Genomic DNA, 16,454 nt, shown 5'->3' with positions numbered 1-16,454 from the left:
AAAACTACTTATGTAGTACTTCAAAGTATTTTAAAGTACTTTACACCACTGGGGGTCAGGTCAGTTGTTCTGACTGGAAGACTGACAAGGACCTGCTTACTTCCCTTAATTGTTGCAAGACTTGCAGTACCAACAATTCTTTCTGCATTATTTACATTGATGGATTGCATACCATAGCTTGGCTTGATAATACAGGCTGCTGTGAGGAATGCATAGTAATAGGTCGACCTAAGAATGGCAGTGGTAAAACAGTCTGCTGACAGAATTACCGCCTGCATCTCTCACTCTCCCTTTGTCTCTCTCTTTCGCTCTTATCTCCTCCTCTATTTCTCTCTTTCACACTATCTTTCGCTCTCTTCATCGCTCTTTTTTGTTCGCTCGCTCTCTCACCTCTCTCGCCCTCTCTTTTGCTCACTTTATCTTCCCATCTCTCCTTGCTCTCTCTCTTTCGCTGTCTTTATCTCCCCCTCTCTACCACCCCCTATCTTCTTTATCTCCCTCTCTCTTTCACTTTCTCTTTACCTCTCTCTCTCTTTTGCTCTATTTGTCTCTTTTGCACTCTCTCGCTTGCTCTCTCTCTCTTTTGCTCTCTTTATCTCGCTTTATCTCCCCCTCTCTCTCATTCGCTCTCTCTTTCCCCCTCTCTAGCTCCCCCCCTCTATCTCTCTCAATTCCATTTTTCAATTTAAGGGGCTTTACACAAAGTGAAATAAACCAGAAGAAATTACAGTAAACATTCCAAAAGAAGAAAGACATTTCGAATGTCTGTCTATATACAGTGTTGTAACGATGTGCAAATAGTTAAAGTACAAAAGGGAAAATAAATAAACATAAATATAGGTTGTATTTACAATGGTGTTTGTTCTTCACTGGTTGCCCTTTTCTTGTGGGAACAGATCACAAATCTTGCTGCTGTGATGGCACACTGTGGTATTTCACCCAGTACATAAAGGAGTTTATCACAATTGGGTTTGTTTTCAAATTCTTTGAGGATCTGTGTAATCTCTCTCTCCCTTTATCTTCCCCTCTATCTCTCTTTCGCTCTCTCACACATACACATACATTCTGTGTGGGTTTTTATAAGCGCACTGCGCAATCAACAACCGAGAGTTTAGAAACAGGAAGTTTGTAATAAATGCCACCAAACTCCACCCTCCCTTTGCCCTCTGCCACAGCTTTTTTTAAGAGTGAGGGAGGAAACGAAAGAGAATGAAAGAGAGAGGGAGTGGGTTCTGTCCATTGAGTCCTGCTCAAGCTGTCTACTCCAGTGTTTGTTGACACAAGGATACCCTTTCTGCCGTGCGGATGGACGGTTCAGTGTAGGATGGCAGTCTGGGACTGAAACTCTGGTTTTGAAGAGGTGGTTGTTGTTTCCATGCTGGCAGTTGCGGACTCTCCACTCTCCCTCTCTCTCTGTTGTCATGCAGTCCTCCAGCTCAAACTACAGCAGAGACGCACCCGGGAGGAGCTGGTCAGCCAAGGGATCATGCCACGTAAGTAGTGCCCAAGCGCTCTATTCTTATCTCTAGAGTCTAGACCAGGAAATATAATACAATGTCACCCTCTGCATTCTTGACCAGTACAGTGTCTGTTCCTGGTCCCCTTGGACTGACAGGCCTGTTCTGTTGTTGTAATTTGCATTGTGTTGTTGTAAGTTGTGTTGTGTTATGTTCTGTGGTGGTGGTGTTGTTATCATCAAGTGGGCCAGCCAGCTTCCCCTTCTGTGTCCACTTCCTGTTATGTGTTCTCTTCAGCAGCTGAAGAGGAGGAAGACTGAGGAGACTCAGTGTTCAGCTGTTGGTAGGAGGAAGTGCATGGGCTACTTCTTACAGGAGAGAGGCACTGATTGCGCTGCGTCGTGCCTAAGAACAGCCCTTAGCTGTGGTATATTTGCAATCAGTGCCTCTCTCCTGCATACCACACCCCCCCAGGCCTTGTTGTTTACGTGTCTAACCTGGCCATAAAATGAGCCTCTCTCTCCCCTGTGCTCCCAGTCTTATACACAACAACAACAGGCCAGGAGAACTAGGTGTCTCTATGGTGGCCTGGCTCAGACATACAGGACTTGATTCCAGATTAGTCCAGATTACTGAGGGTCAGGTTGTCTTCTTGTGGAGGAGGAGGCATTACCAACCAGCCTTTTAAAAGGGACTTCTTATGACGATGGCCCAAAGCTATAGCAGAACTGCTTTACCGTCAAGGCTCTGTAGAGTTAATAGACCGTAATGTGCTCACGCCATGGATTTGCAGTTGGTGCTATAAAGCATACTGAATTACAGAGTAGGCTGGATCCTCCATGATCCATTTGCATGTATTTGTAGGCAAAAGTCGATTTGATTAGTTACATCACAGGAATCCCAGGCCAATATTTAGGCATGCCAGTCTGCGACCCTCCTATTTGACCTTCCGTAAGCCAGCATTGCGTCCCTCAATAAACACGCACACACACGTCACTGTTTGACAGTTGAGCTGATTTAAGGTTTCACATTGGGCAAAAGGTGGTGATGAAATCTTCAGTGTCCCTCCAACATCCTCTTCAACCATCCAGTGTGTGTGTGTTGGTGCACACGTCTTTGTGTTTTCCAACTTCTGAATGATGACACACGGGGGCATGCTGAAGACCCATACAGTTGAAGAGAGTGATAAGTGTAGAAAGTCTTTCTCAGAAAGTCAACCCATCACTCTTCTCTCAGCTTTCACATGTCTTCCTTAAATCTCCTGTCTGTGCTGTAATTCACATCTTTATTGATAGTTCTATGGGTTCCCCTGCGTACACCTCTCTTATACTATAGCAAGCTGTTCCTCCTTCACTGTTCTGCTGAAACAGGTCACTTACTAGTCAAGACAAAAACATACTGTTCTGTTTTCTGTTATTACTGTTTGGTGGATAGAACGCCAGTGACTTTTTCATATACAGAGTTCTGCTTTGTGCATGTGTTCCTCAGTATCAGCTCTCACACTGTCTCCACTAGTGCTTTGCTCTGTACTCATTTGTTGGAGTTTTCATTCACGGTCGTTCCCTCTCCTTTATTGTTTTCTCTCTTTCCCTCACCGTAGCACTGAAGAGTCCGGCGGCCTTCCACGAGCAGCGGAGGAATCTGGAGAGAGCCAGGGTAAGTCTAGTAGTCTCTCTATCACTTTTTTTCTCTTTTTAGTTCAACAAGTGCAGTCTTTGTTGAAGTGCATCCTCTCCCTCTCTCTCTCTCGCTTCTTTCTCCCTCTCCTGTCCCTTTCTCCCTCCCTCTCCTGTCCCTTTCTCCCTCCCTCTCCTGTCCCTTTCTCCCTCCCTCTCCTGTCCCTTTCTCCCTCCCTCTCCTGTCCCTTTCTCCCTCCCTCTCCTGTCCCTTTCTCCCTCCCTCTCCTGTCCCTTTCTCCCTCCCTCTCCTGTCCCCTTCTCCTACCCTCTACTGTTCCCTTCTCCCTCTCTCCTCTCATCCATCTCTCCTCTCTTCCAGACTGAGGACTATCTGAAGAGGAAAATCAGGAGTCGTCCTGAGCGCTCAGAGTTGGTCAGGATGCACATACTGGAGGGTGAGTCACAGCGCCCCCTCGCTGATCACCACAGAACTACACCCCACACATTACTTCTCTAGAGGCAGTGAGCCAAATATACCGCATCTGTTTGTGCTGATCTACACTGAACAAAAATATAAACGCAACATGTAAATAAAGTGTTGGTTCCATGTTTCATGAGCTGAAATAAAAGATCCCAGAAATGTTCCATACACACACAAACCTTATTTCTCAAGAATTCTGTGCGTATGGAAGATTTGTTTACATTCCTGTTTGTGAGCATTTCTCCTTTGCCAAGATAATCCATACCCCTGCATGATCATTACACAGGTGCACCTTGTGCTGTGGACAATAAAAGGCTATTCTAAAATGTGCAGTTTTGTCACACAACACTGCCACAGATGTCTAAAGTTTTGAGGGAGCGTGCAATTGGCATGCTGATTGCAGGATTGTCCACCAGAGCTGCTGCCAGAGAATTTAATGTTCATTTCTCTACCATAAGCTGCCTCCAATGTTGTTTTAGAGAATTTAGCAGTACATCTAACCGGCCTAATACCGTGTGTTTTTGTTCCTCTTCTCTCTTCACGCAGAGACGTCAGCAGAGCCGTCTCTGCAGGCCAAGCAGCTGCAGCTGAAGAGGGCCAGGCTGGCTGATGACCTCAATGATAAGATCTCCCACAGACCTGGTCCTATAGAGCTCATCCACAAGAACATCCTGCCTGTCGACCTGGACTGTCCTCTGCAGCACTCACTACTGGGTATGAACACACACTGTCCACTGCAATACACACACACACACACACACACACACACACACACACACACACACACACACACACACACACTGTCCACTGAAACACTCACTTCTGTTCTAGATTACAGATCAAGTATACAACACTACTTCTCATTGCAACACTTTAGTGGGTACATACACAACATAAGTTACAGTATGTACACAACAACACCTTAGTCAACTGGGTAGGAGCTCCTTCCTGTGCACAGTCCACTGCAACACGTTTACTGGCCAGGTGAATTAGTCCCTCACTCAGACAAATGTACCCAACCACTCCCAAACGCCCTTATCTTCAATTAATCACTTTTCATGGTTCACATTCAAATGTTCCTCAAATGTTATCATTGCAATGCATCAATGTCACAATACTGGACTGGTGTGGGGACATTGTTATTGCTAAATCCTTGTGCTGGAGAGACTGTGACCACTTCCATCATTAGTCATTCTGGTTTGGCCATCGCCTCTTTTTCATATTACCAATTACTATTCCCTCTGTTTTGAAATACAGTTGATGTTTGTTGTAGTGAGACTCAACCTCTTCAACTAATCAACTTGTTGTTGGAGACAATAATTTGTTTGGCGAGAAGAATGGCAAAATAGAGGTTTAATAAATGTCTCTCTCAGATTCTCCAAAGGGTGCAGGAGAATCCTCATTGGACGAGGACAGCAGTGATGCATTTTCTCCGGATACGCTAGCCAATCACGACTCTCCACTGGGTCCACTCTCTCAGCTTTCCCCCTCTGACATGCTCACTCAGAAAAAGGACATGTCCCCCTCACAGCTAGTAGGTTGAAGTCTTATTTTTGAACAGTACGTATAGCCACATAATGGAGATAGCCACGGGTATTCCTGCAAGTTACATAGACAAGTAATCACAGGAGTTGTCCCATTATTGACACTTAAACTGACCAATCAGATGTTTTCTCAGTTCCTTACCCAGGTCCCACCACCACCTCCGCTGTTAGTGAATGGCCAAGACTCATTGCCACCACAGAAGCTGACCAATGGGACAGTGATGTCGGGAGCTTCCCGCCCTGCTACTGGTCAGACCAAGGTGAGAGACATCCCCTGTGTCCAGTATTAAATGGAATTTAATACTTTGTGTATGCATGCAATCATATCATACTTACTATTTCTCTCTCTCTCCCCATGTCCCACTCTTCCACCACTCCCAGTCGAAACCCAGTTTGGAGCGGCCCCCCCAGAGGCCTAAGAAGGCCAAAGACAACAAGCCCAAGGTGAAGAAGCTCAAGTACCACCAGTACATCCCTCCGGACCAGAAGGCTGACCGGGAGCCTCCCCCTCAGCTGGACTCCACCTACACCAAGATCCTCCACCAGCAGCAGCTGTTCCTCCAGCTGCAGATTCTCCACCAGCAGCAGCAGCACTATAACTACCACACCATCCTCCCAGCACCACCCAAGTGAGTGTGTGGGGTAAAAAGGTGTAAGTAGGTGGGGGAAAGAGGTATGAGTGTGTGGGGGAAAGAGGTGTGAGTGTGTGGGGGAAAGAGGTGTGAGTGTGGGGGGGAAAGAGGTGTGAGTGTGGGGGGGAAAGAGGTGTGAGTGTGGGGGGAGAAAGAGGTGTGAGTATGGGGGGAAAGAGGTGTGAGTATGGGGAGAAAGAGGTGTGAGTGTGTGGGGAGAGGTGTGAGTGTGGGGGGGAGAAAGAGGTGTGGGGGGGAGAAAGAGGTGTGGGGGGGAGAAAGAGGTGTGAGTATGGGGAGAAAGAGGTGTGAGTGTGTGGGGAGAGGTGTGAGTGTGGGGGGGAGAAAGAGGTGTGGGGGGGAGAAGGAGGTGTGGGGGGGAGAAAGAGGTGTGAGTTTGGGGAGAAAGAGGTGTGAGTATGGGGGGAAAGAGGTGTGAGTATGGGAGGAAAGAGGTGGGAGTGTGTGAGGGGAAAGAGGTGTGGGAGGGGGAGAGGTGTGTGGGGGGTAAAAGAGGTGGGGGGAAGTGGTGTGGGGGGACAGAGGTGTGAGTGGGGGGGAGAAAGAGCTGTGAGTGGGGGGGGAAGAGGTGCGAGTGTATGGGGGAAAGAGGTGTGGGGGGGAGAAAGAGGTGTGAGTGTGGGAGGGAGAAAGAGGTGTGGGTGGGGGGGGGGGGGGAGAAAGAGGTGTGAGTGTCTCTAGAAGTCCCCACAAGAATAGTAAACAAACAAAAATTTGACCAACTGGGGACATTTTGTTGGTCCCCACGAGCTTCTAAACCTAAGCTATGGTTAAGGCTTAAAGTTAGGGTACGGGTTAAAATAATAGGATTTTGAACTGAATTGTATGGCCCCTTAAGGTTAGCTGCATAAGACTGTGTGTGTGGACTGACTCATCTGTTGTTTCTCTCTCCTCAGACCACCTGCAGAGCAACCACCTTCAACCAACCCCGCCCCTTCCCTTTTGCGCAGTGTTCCCCCGACGACCCCTGCCCCTTCCAATCCGAATGGGTCCAGTCGTCAGAGCCAAACCCCTGTGGGAGGGACCAAACCTTTGATGCTACCAGCCAACCTGGATGACTTCAAAGTGAGTAGATAGGTGGATACATAGAAAAATAATTATACTTTTGTGTGTAGACACTAGCTACTGGGAATGTATTTATTTCAGATCAGTGTAGATAAAGAAAGGGAGATTAGAAGAGAACCACATTAGACTATTGATATGCACTTTTGGAGGGAGGGAGGGAGATGTAATGGATCAGAATCATAACGGTACTTCTTCTCTCCTCCAGGTTGCTGAGCTGAAACAGGAGCTGAAACTACGGTGTCTGACCGTGTCTGGCACCAAGATGGATCTGATCGAGAGGCTGAGGAACTACCAGGAGCAGAACGGTTTAGATCGAGCTGGTGTTACTGCTACTGTAACCCCTAAACCCAGCCAACCAACCCCACCGCACGCCTCAACCCAACCTGCTGGCTCCATCAGCCCTGCCCCCCCCCAGGCCGGAACTAATCCGCACACCCACCATTCAGGAGAGGCAACAGGGAAGATACCCGCTTTCTCATTGGCTCAGAGTGCCGCTCCGGCCTGTATTTTGAGGTTTGGCAGTACGAGCTCCTCCCCTCCAGTCTCCCCCACCCCGTCAGAACGGTCTCTGGCGGTGATGAGCCCTGACGAGACCAGCTGTAATGGAGACGTGTTCGGGGAGATGGTGAGCTCTCCCCTGACCCAGCTCAGCCTGCACCCCTCTCCACAGCACCACTCCCCAGCCTCCATCAAAGAGGAGAACCAGGGTCACTTATCCACCTGCAGCCTCTCCCAGTCCCGTCATTCTCCCACCGAGCTTCAGCATGCCGCCCCACCTCAGGAGCCCCTAGCCGGGGCAACCATGGAGGCCTCCCCCTTGGACAAGGACCAGATGCTTCAGGAGAAGGACAAGCAGATTGAGGAGCTGACACGCATGCTGAGGCAGAAACAGAGGCTGGTGGAGAACCTGCGCTCCCAATTGGAGCAGGGGAAACAGACTGGAGCAGTGAGAGAGATGGAGGGAGTACAGGGAGTGGTGGTGAACGGTTATGCCCAGGAGGCCCAAACCACCCCCATCAAAGCCTCTACCATCCTCCATCTCTCTCTCACCAAAACAGACATGGTGAGGGTCAAGAAGGAGGTAGACACAGAAGAAGGGATGGAGGGAGTGGACGAGGCTCAGCCGACACAGTGCTCTCAGCAGACCCTGCTCAAACTGCAGCAGATCCCCCGGATACAGGTTGAACAACAGACACAACAAATATTACAGACACAACAACTGAAACAACAGCAGGCACAACAAGCACAGATACAACTACTACAGACACAACTACTACAGACACACTCACAACAACAACAACAGACACAACAGCATTCCAAACAGCTCCAGCAACAACAGACACAGGAGATGCAGCAGCAGACGACTTCGGCCCAGTTGTTATTCCAGCAACAGCTGATCATCCAGCAGAAACAGCTCCAGCTGCAGGCCAAACAGCTGCAGGACAAACAGCTGCAAGTACTGCAGAGGAAGAAGCAGAGACAGTACCAGGGACAGCAGCAGAACAAACAACCGAGTCAGACAGTCACCCCACAACAGGTACATTCAATCATTACAGCTCTCGATCGTACAGTCTGTAGATCTACAGTATAGAAATACACGCCGCTGACAGTCGCCACACATCAGGTCCATATTTTATATTTAACGGAATAAACTTGTCTGAAACCTGAAGACTTCAGCTCAACAGGCAAACAGTTTGTCAAGCAGGAGACACAGGTTTCAAACCTAATCGAAACTAGTCTCTTCCCCTTCTCTGTTGGGTCATTATCATTGGCTCGTGTCTGGGCCCTGTGTTTGAATATGCCTCTTTCCTACTCTATTCTCTTCAGGTCACTCCAGTCTTCATCAGCCAACAGAATGGCACCCAGGTCCCCGCCCAGACCTTCTCATTGGACCTCCTCAAATCGGGCACCACGCCCACCCTGGTCACCGACGGCAATGGCAACCACTACTTGATAGCACTGACCAATAACAGTGCAGAGGGCCAAAACGGCGTGACCTCATTGGGCAAAACCAGTGGATCGCAACGCATCACACTGCAGGTTCAGTTACACTGTAAATCTGCTATTAAGTGTTACAGGTCTCTATATTGGTGAAATTATTGTGTAAGATGGTATCACAGTGCAGTAAATTTGCCCTTTTTACTCTAGAGATTGCAGTCAACTCCAAGTAAGCTCCCCAGCCAATTGCCAGCTGAGATACTGAGCCCCGATACCCAATCAAAACAACAGTTACAACCAGGCCCTGTCAACCAGTCTATCAAAAAGGTATTAAAATGACAAAACATTGTGACAGAAACAAGGTTGTCTTACACACACAATATTAGCAGACACCGTCTGTAAAAAAGGATAGGAGGTAAACCTGTCCCTCTGAGGACTAAAGTAGTTTGCTGGGTTGGATGCTGTATGGGTGCTGTCTTGACAGACTTGTCACACATCACTGTCAACCAACACACTGGAGATCTTTAGGGTTCTTTAATGGGTAATTGTAGGTAGTGGTTCTACAAGGTAGAAAAAATATATCTTTAACCTTTTATTTAACTAGGCAAGTCAGTTAAGAACAAATTCTTATTTACCTTGACGGCCAAACCCGGACGACGCTGGGCCAATTGTGCACCGCCCTATGGGACTCCTAATCACTGCCGGTTGTAATACTGCCTGGAATCGAACCAGGGTCTATAGTGACGCCTCTAGCACTGAGATGCAGTGCCTTAGACCGCTGTGCCACTTGGGAGCCCAAAGATACCCCTTTTACATATTATTGTGTACTATAATAGGTTATGTATTGCTATAGACAGATGGACCTGAAATATGCATACAATATTATCTAAGATATACAGTATATCACAAAAGTGAGTACACCCCTCACATTTTTGTAAATATTTGAGTATATCTTTTCATGTGACAACACTGAAGAAATGACACTTTGCTATAATGTAAAGTAGTGAATGTACAGCTTGTACAACAGTGTAAATTTGCTGTCCCCTCAAAAGAACTCAACACACAGCCATTAATGTCTAAACTGCTGGCAACAAAAGTGAGTACACCCCTAAGTGAAAATGTCCAAATTTTCCCTCCCCAGTGTCATGTGACTCGTTAGTGCTACAAGGTCACAGGTGTGAATGGGGAGCAGGTGTGTTAAATTTGGTGTCATCGCGCTCACACTCCCTCATACTGACTGATCACTGGAAGTATAGCACCTCATGGCAAAGAACTCTCTGAGGATCTGAAAAAAATAATTGTTGCTCTACATAAAGATGGCCTGGGCTATAAGAAGATTGCCAAGACCCTGAAACTGAGTTGCAGCACGGTGGCCAAGACCATGGTTTAACTGGACAGGTTCCACTCAGAACAGGCCTCGCCATGGTCGACCAAAGAAGTTGAGTGCACATGCTCAGCGTCATATCCAGAGGTTATCTTTGGTAAATAGACGTATGAGTGCTGCCAGCATTGCTGCAGAGGTTGAAGGGGTTTGGGGTCAGCCTGTCAGTGCTCAGACCATACGCCGTACACTGCATCAAATTGGTCTGCATGGCTGTCGTCCCAGAAGGAAGCCTCTTCTAAAGATGATGCACAAGAAAGCCCGCAAACAGTTTGCTGAAGACAAGCAGACTAAGGACATGGATTACTGGAACCATGTCCTGTGGTCTGATGAGACCAAGATAAACTTATTTGGTTCAGATTGTGTCAAGCGTGTGTGGCGGCAACCAGGTGAGGAGTACAAAGATAAGTGTGTCTTGCCTACAGTCAAGCATGGTGGTGGGAGTGTCATGGTCTGGGGCTGCATGAGTGCTGCCGGGCACTGGGGAGCTACAGTTCATTGAGGGAACCATGAATGCCAACATGTACTGTGACATACTGAAGCAAAGCATGATCCCCTTCCTTCGGAGACTGGGCCGCAGGGCAGTATTCCAACATGATAACGACCCCAAACACACCTCCAAGACGACCACTGTCTTGCTAAAGAAGCTGAGGGTAAAGGTGATGGACTGGCCAAGCATGTCTCCAGACCTAAACCCTATTGAGCATCTGTGGTGCATCCTCAAACGTAAGGTCTCTAACATCCACCAGCTCCGTGATGTCGTCATGGAGGAGTGGAAGAGGACTCCAGTGGCAACCTGTGAAGCTCTGGTGAACTCCATGCCCAAGAGGGTTAAGGCAGTGCTGGAAATGATGGTGGCCACACAGAATATTGATACTTTGGGCCCAATTTGGACATGTTCACTTAAAGGTGTACTCACTTTTGTTGCCAGCGGTTTAGACATTAATGGCTGTGTGAGTTATTTTGAGGGGACGGCAAATTTACACTGTTAAACAAGCTGTACACTCACTACTTTACATTATAGCAAAGTGTCATTTCTTCAGTGTTGTCACATGAAAATATATACTCAAATATTTACAAAAATGTGAGGGGGGTACTCACTTTTGTGATATACTGTATATTACCATACAATATACAATACTAATACCTTAATACAACTCTAATTTTGCCACATAATACAACTCTAAGTTACAAACAGGCTGTACAATACAACAAACTGCATAGAGTAAATGCATTAATAACAGGACATATTCTTGTATCTCAAATCAAATCAAATTTATTTATATAGCCCTTCGTACATCAGCTGATATCCCAAAGTGCTGTACAGAAACCCAGCCTAAAACCCCAAACAGCAAGCAATGCAGGTGTACAAGCACGTATCTCAATCATAAACATAACTGCAATGAGTGTGTGAACCATAGAAAGTAGTTAGCCTGGCTAACGAGCTAGTAGCTAGAAGCATCACCATTGCGAGCAGCATACAGTGTGATAAAACATCACATATTACTCACTATTAGTTGCGAGCACAAATAACGTTAAACATGGTGCAACTTGTTGTCTTGTTGCTTCTGTGGCGAACTCACAAACTGCTCGTCTTCAACGCAACTCACTGACGAGGCGGGATTTACAATTAGCAGGCTAAAGAGACAGTCTCTGATTGGATAGAAAAGGGGTGACTGAGGAGCTGTCAGGCATTCTAACTAAAGGGACTAGGGGTGCGTAGGGAAATACTCAAAATGAATGAGGGGCCGTGTTAACAGCTTCTTTAAATGATAACAAAAATCAAGACTGGCCTTATTTAATTTCCTCTTCCTCATACCCCTCGTTCTGGAACAGAAGGCAGGTCTACATCTGGAAACAAATGGCATAACCAATGTGGTGCCAGAGCCCACTCAATCTGTCTCCGCCCCGCCCAATCTCCATCCTTTCTTTGGCGAGGTGTCCAACTTGTCTGAAAGCCAAAGCACCCCTCCCCCCCCCCTCAAGGTAAGATATATTCTGCAATGATCATTCATGGCATGTCAACGTCATCTCATATTTGATTTTTCGTTCATCTCCATGTTTTTATTCTTTCTCTGTTGCCTTCCTTTCCCCTTCCCTCATCCTTTCTTTGTTCTCTGCTTCCACCGTTTCAGAGAGAAGTGTGTCCGACTTTTGACTGGCACACTTTGTTCATCCCTCCCTCTCCTGAACAGACCTCTTTCTCCTTCACTCCATGCCCTAAAGTATGTCCTTCACTCCTCCCATCTCGCTCTGCCCAACTCCCTCTGCTCATGTTTATTAATGTCTTCTTTTACATCCTCTTTTCTCTTCTCTCATTTTCTCTGTCCATCGGTTTCGTCTCAAATTTGCTCACAGTATTTTGGTAATTTTATAGTACTGTACATGTTTGACGATTTTGTTTAAACAATCATGAGTACTGTAAACTGTTCAAAATATATGTCCTCTTCTAGGAGAACGGGCTGAGCAGTCAACAGATGGACGATCTGTTTGACATCCTCTTGAAGAGTGGCGGTAAGAGAACATAGCAGTACACACAACACAACACTCACATATACAGCACCAGTAAAACACACCTACTTGGACACACCTACTCATTCAAGGGTTTTTCTGAATTATTCACTATTTTCTACATTGTAGAATAATAGTGAAGACATCAAAACTATGAAATGACACATGGAATCATGTAGTAACCAAAACATTTTTTAACAAAAAAAATATATTTTTCAAATACTTGATGACAGCTTTGCACACTATAGGCATTCATGAGGTAGTCACTTGGAATGCATTTCAATTTAACAGGTGTGCATTCTTAATGTGTTTGAGCCAAGCAGTTGTGTTGTGACAAGGTTGTGGTGGTATACAGAATCCCTATTTGGTAGAAGACCAAGTCCATATTATGGCAAGAACAGCTCAAATAAGCAAAGAGAAATGACAGTCCATCATTACTTTAAGACATGAAGGTCAGTCAATCAGAAAAATGTCACAAAGTTTGAACGTTTCTTCAAGTGCAGTCGTAAAAACAATCAAGCACTTTGATGAAACTGGCTATCATGAGGACCACCTCAGGAAAGGAAGACCCAGAGTTACCTCTTCTGCAGAGGATAAGTTCATTAGAGTTACCAGCCTTAGAAACTGCAGCCCAAATAAAATGCTTCAGAGAGTTAAGGTAAGAGACACATCTCAACATCAACTGTTCAGAGGAGACTGTGTGAATCAGGCCTTCATGGTCTAATTGCTGCCAAGAAACCAATACTAAAGGACACCAATAAGAAGAAGAGACTTGATTGGGCCAAGAAACACGAGCAATGGACATTCGATCGGTTGAAATCGGTCCTTTGGTCCAAATTAGCCTTTTTTTTGTTGTTGTTCCAACCGCCATGTCTTTGTCAGACGCAGAGTAGGTGAACGGATGATCTCCACACGCGTGGTTCCCACCTTGAATCATGGAGGAAGGAGGTGGTGTGATGGTGTAGGGGTGCTTTGCTGGTGACACTGTCTGTGAATTATTTAGAATTCAAGGCACACTTAACCAGCATGGCTACTACAGCATTCTGCAGCAATGCGCCATCCATCTGGTTTGGGCTTAGTGGGACTATCATTTTTTTTTCAACAGGACAATAACCCAACACACCTCCAGGCTGTGTAAAGGCTGTTTGACCAAGAAGTAGAGTGAGGGAGTGCTGCATCAGATGCCCTGGCCTCCACAATCAACCGACCTCAACCCAATTGAAATGGTTGGGGATGAGTTGGACCGCAGAGAAGGAACAGCAGCCAACAAGTGCTCAGTATATGTGGGAACTCCTTCAAGACTGTTGGAAAAGCATTCCAGGTGAAGCTGGTTGAGAGAATGCCAAGAGTGTGCAAAGCTGTCATCAAGGCAAAGGGTGGCTATTTGAAGAATATAAAATCTATTAATTTGTTTAAAACATTCTTGTTTACTACATGATTCCATAGGTGTTATTTCATGGTTTTGATGTCTTCACTATTTTTCTACAATGTAGAAAATAGTACAAATAAAGAAAAACCCTTTGAATGAGTAGGTGTTCAAACTTTTGACTGGTACTGTATATCTTCATGTCTCACTGCCAGTACATAAGCAAACCCATTTGTTTTGATCAAGTGCCCGATATTAATGCTTTTTATTGTTTCATCCCCAACCAGAAATCTCTGGATTCCGAGCCAACCCAGACCCTTCCCTGGCCCAAAACCACTCCGACCCCCCCACCCCTCCCTCGTCCCCTCTCCACATCTCGCCGTCCACCACCCCCCCGGAGCCCTCCCTGCCCGCTGTGCCTTCCCAGCAGCCCTCGCCATCACCCTGCACAGGAAGTGGTCGCCTGGAGGACTTCCTAGAGAGCACCACGGGCACGCCCCTCCTGGGGGTGGAGCCTGATGGCGGTCTGACTTTGATTGATGACCTCCACAGCCAAATGCTGAGCACCCCCAGCATCCTGGACCATCCCCCCTCCCCGGTGGACATGGACACTAGCGACCTGGGCTTCTCCACCCACCCGGCAGGGCTTGACTTCGGGGACCCAGCCCTGGACAGCATGGACTGGCTGGACATCTCTATGGGTGGTGGAGGTGGGAGGACGAGTCTCGCCCCTCTGGGCCCCCACACGCCCCCCAGTGTGTTCTCAGCGGACTTCCTGGACAGCTCGGACCTCACTCTGCACTGGGACTCCTGTTTGTAGCTCTTACGGAATGAGGAGTACGCATACTATGTACAGGCTCTCTTTCTCTGTCTTACTCACAAAGCAGGTCCACCACTCTGGAGGTACACTGAGACAGGGAGTCTTGTCCTGCGTTCTCTGCCCTCTCGTCATGTTTGGACAGGCTAGAGAGCAAAACTGACTTTAGATCAGAGGCAGTGTGTGAAGGGAATACTGTGGAGTTTGGTCACGCTCTGACACATCCTTCTGGTGACAAAGGGTAACACGTGAAATGCAGCCCCGATGTGTCAGTGGTGCTTCTAACTTTGCACTTATGCTGAGACTGTTGATTGGTGAAAAGTTGTAATGGAACAAATCTCATTGGTGGAAACCTACTAATGAATCAAACCTCATTGGTGCAAAACAGGGGTGCGTTCAGTACGAAAGAATGGTGTTAAGTTTTCTCCATCAAATCATTTATTTCAACGAAAACTGTACTCCACTAAACGGCCAGTTGAAGAACAGTGTGATTATGGTGGCCCAGAGGGAGATTGTAAATGGTGTGTGCTGCATGAGTTTTACGATTTTAAATGGTCACACCCATATTGATCATGCCACACCCACCAAACGAGAGCAAACACACCTCAAAGACTTGAAGAACGGTACACACCGTTTTGGGGAAGCGTGTCATTCAGTACAAACCGTCACGCAACGGAGGAAACGTTCAATTGAACGCACCCCAGTTGATGAAATTAACCTCATTGGAGGAGGCACTTACTGGAGCTGTTTGCTAGACGACTATGCATTTCTGTATATGAGGTGTGTATTATCGATTATCCATCTTTTTCTTCCCGGTTGCTTAGAATAGCAGGTAGGGTATAAAGGGGTCTCAGCTTCCAAACAACTTTTTTATGAAAAAAATTAATTAAAAAAATGTCAACTTGAATGCGTCTTTGTTTTATTTTTTTATAAACCTTTGACATTGTAAATTATTTGGTGACTGTATTTCTATTTTAGCAGGGAGTACATTGAGACTAAGGCCTCTTTTTCAAGGGAGCTGCGCTTGAACACAATTTATAACTCTTCAGCTGCTATACTTGCAGCTGACCACACCATTGGGTGCACACTGCCTGCCCAACAGGACACCTACAACTCCAAGTGTCGCAAGAAGTCCAAGCGGATCATCAGGGACCCCAGGCACGCCCTGTTCTCCACACTTCAATCACTCAGACACGGGCTTCACAGGAGCAACATGGCAAAAACGGAGACTGGCTAATAGTTTCTACCCCCAGAGCATCAGGCTGCTGAATAGTTAGCTCCCTTGTTTCCCTATAGACTTTCTCTGCCCCCACCTCAATGACAGTCATCACTGTTGCAGTTACTATGTATATTATTACAAATTATTGTTTAAATTTCACTTTGTCCCCAGACATCCTCAATGGTCATGCTGCCCCTCCTGTGGTCATTCTCCCCCTACCCCCTCAACAGTTCTTACTATGCCTCCACCCCAATGGACATTTAGTTATTTATCACTGCCACAGTTATGATGTTTATATAGTCCTATTTTGGTAGATTTTTTTATTACTATTTTCATTATTTTATTTAACTTAGTCCTGCATGTTGGAGCTCGAAGCCTAAGTTTTTCACTGTACCCTGCCATC

General features: G+C 46.6%; 1 protein-coding gene across 5 annotated transcripts in view; it reads left to right on the top strand.

The window, feature by feature from the left end:
- Nucleotides 1-15,739, top strand: part of LOC109899980 (myocardin-related transcription factor A) — a 63,584-nt gene extending 47,845 nt beyond the window's left edge. For 3 of the 5 annotated variants that reach the window (XM_020495663.2, XM_020495664.2, XM_020495666.2), the window contains 15 exons: nt 1,428-1,493; nt 3,058-3,113; nt 3,456-3,531; nt 4,104-4,271; nt 4,931-5,091; nt 5,236-5,361; nt 5,483-5,730; nt 6,651-6,819; nt 7,025-8,356; nt 8,647-8,859; nt 8,968-9,084; nt 11,975-12,124; nt 12,274-12,363; nt 12,592-12,652; nt 14,303-15,739. In XM_020495663.2, the coding sequence (XP_020351252.1) occupies nt 1,428-1,493; nt 3,058-3,113; nt 3,456-3,531; nt 4,104-4,271; nt 4,931-5,091; nt 5,236-5,361; nt 5,483-5,730; nt 6,651-6,819; nt 7,025-8,356; nt 8,647-8,859; nt 8,968-9,084; nt 11,975-12,124; nt 12,274-12,363; nt 12,592-12,652; nt 14,303-14,835 (3,566 nt within the window). In that variant the 3' untranslated portion in view covers nt 14,836-15,739. Of the gene's footprint in view, nt 1-1,065; nt 1,494-3,057; nt 3,114-3,455; nt 3,532-4,103; nt 4,272-4,930; nt 5,092-5,235; nt 5,362-5,482; nt 5,731-6,650; nt 6,820-7,024; nt 8,357-8,646; nt 8,860-8,967; nt 9,085-11,974; nt 12,125-12,273; nt 12,364-12,591; nt 12,653-14,302 lie in introns of those variants that run through there. The other 2 variants (XM_020495665.2, XM_031835335.1) reach the window with 2 other exon arrangements.
- Nucleotides 15,740-16,454: the final 715 nt, after the last annotated feature.

Source organism: Oncorhynchus kisutch, linkage group LG11 (assembly GCF_002021735.2).
Source record: "Oncorhynchus kisutch isolate 150728-3 linkage group LG11, Okis_V2, whole genome shotgun sequence".
NCBI lineage: Eukaryota > Metazoa > Chordata > Actinopteri > Salmoniformes > Salmonidae > Oncorhynchus > Oncorhynchus kisutch.
The sequence above is the reverse complement of the archived record's forward strand: the minus strand, read 5'-3'. Positions and strand labels throughout refer to the sequence as shown.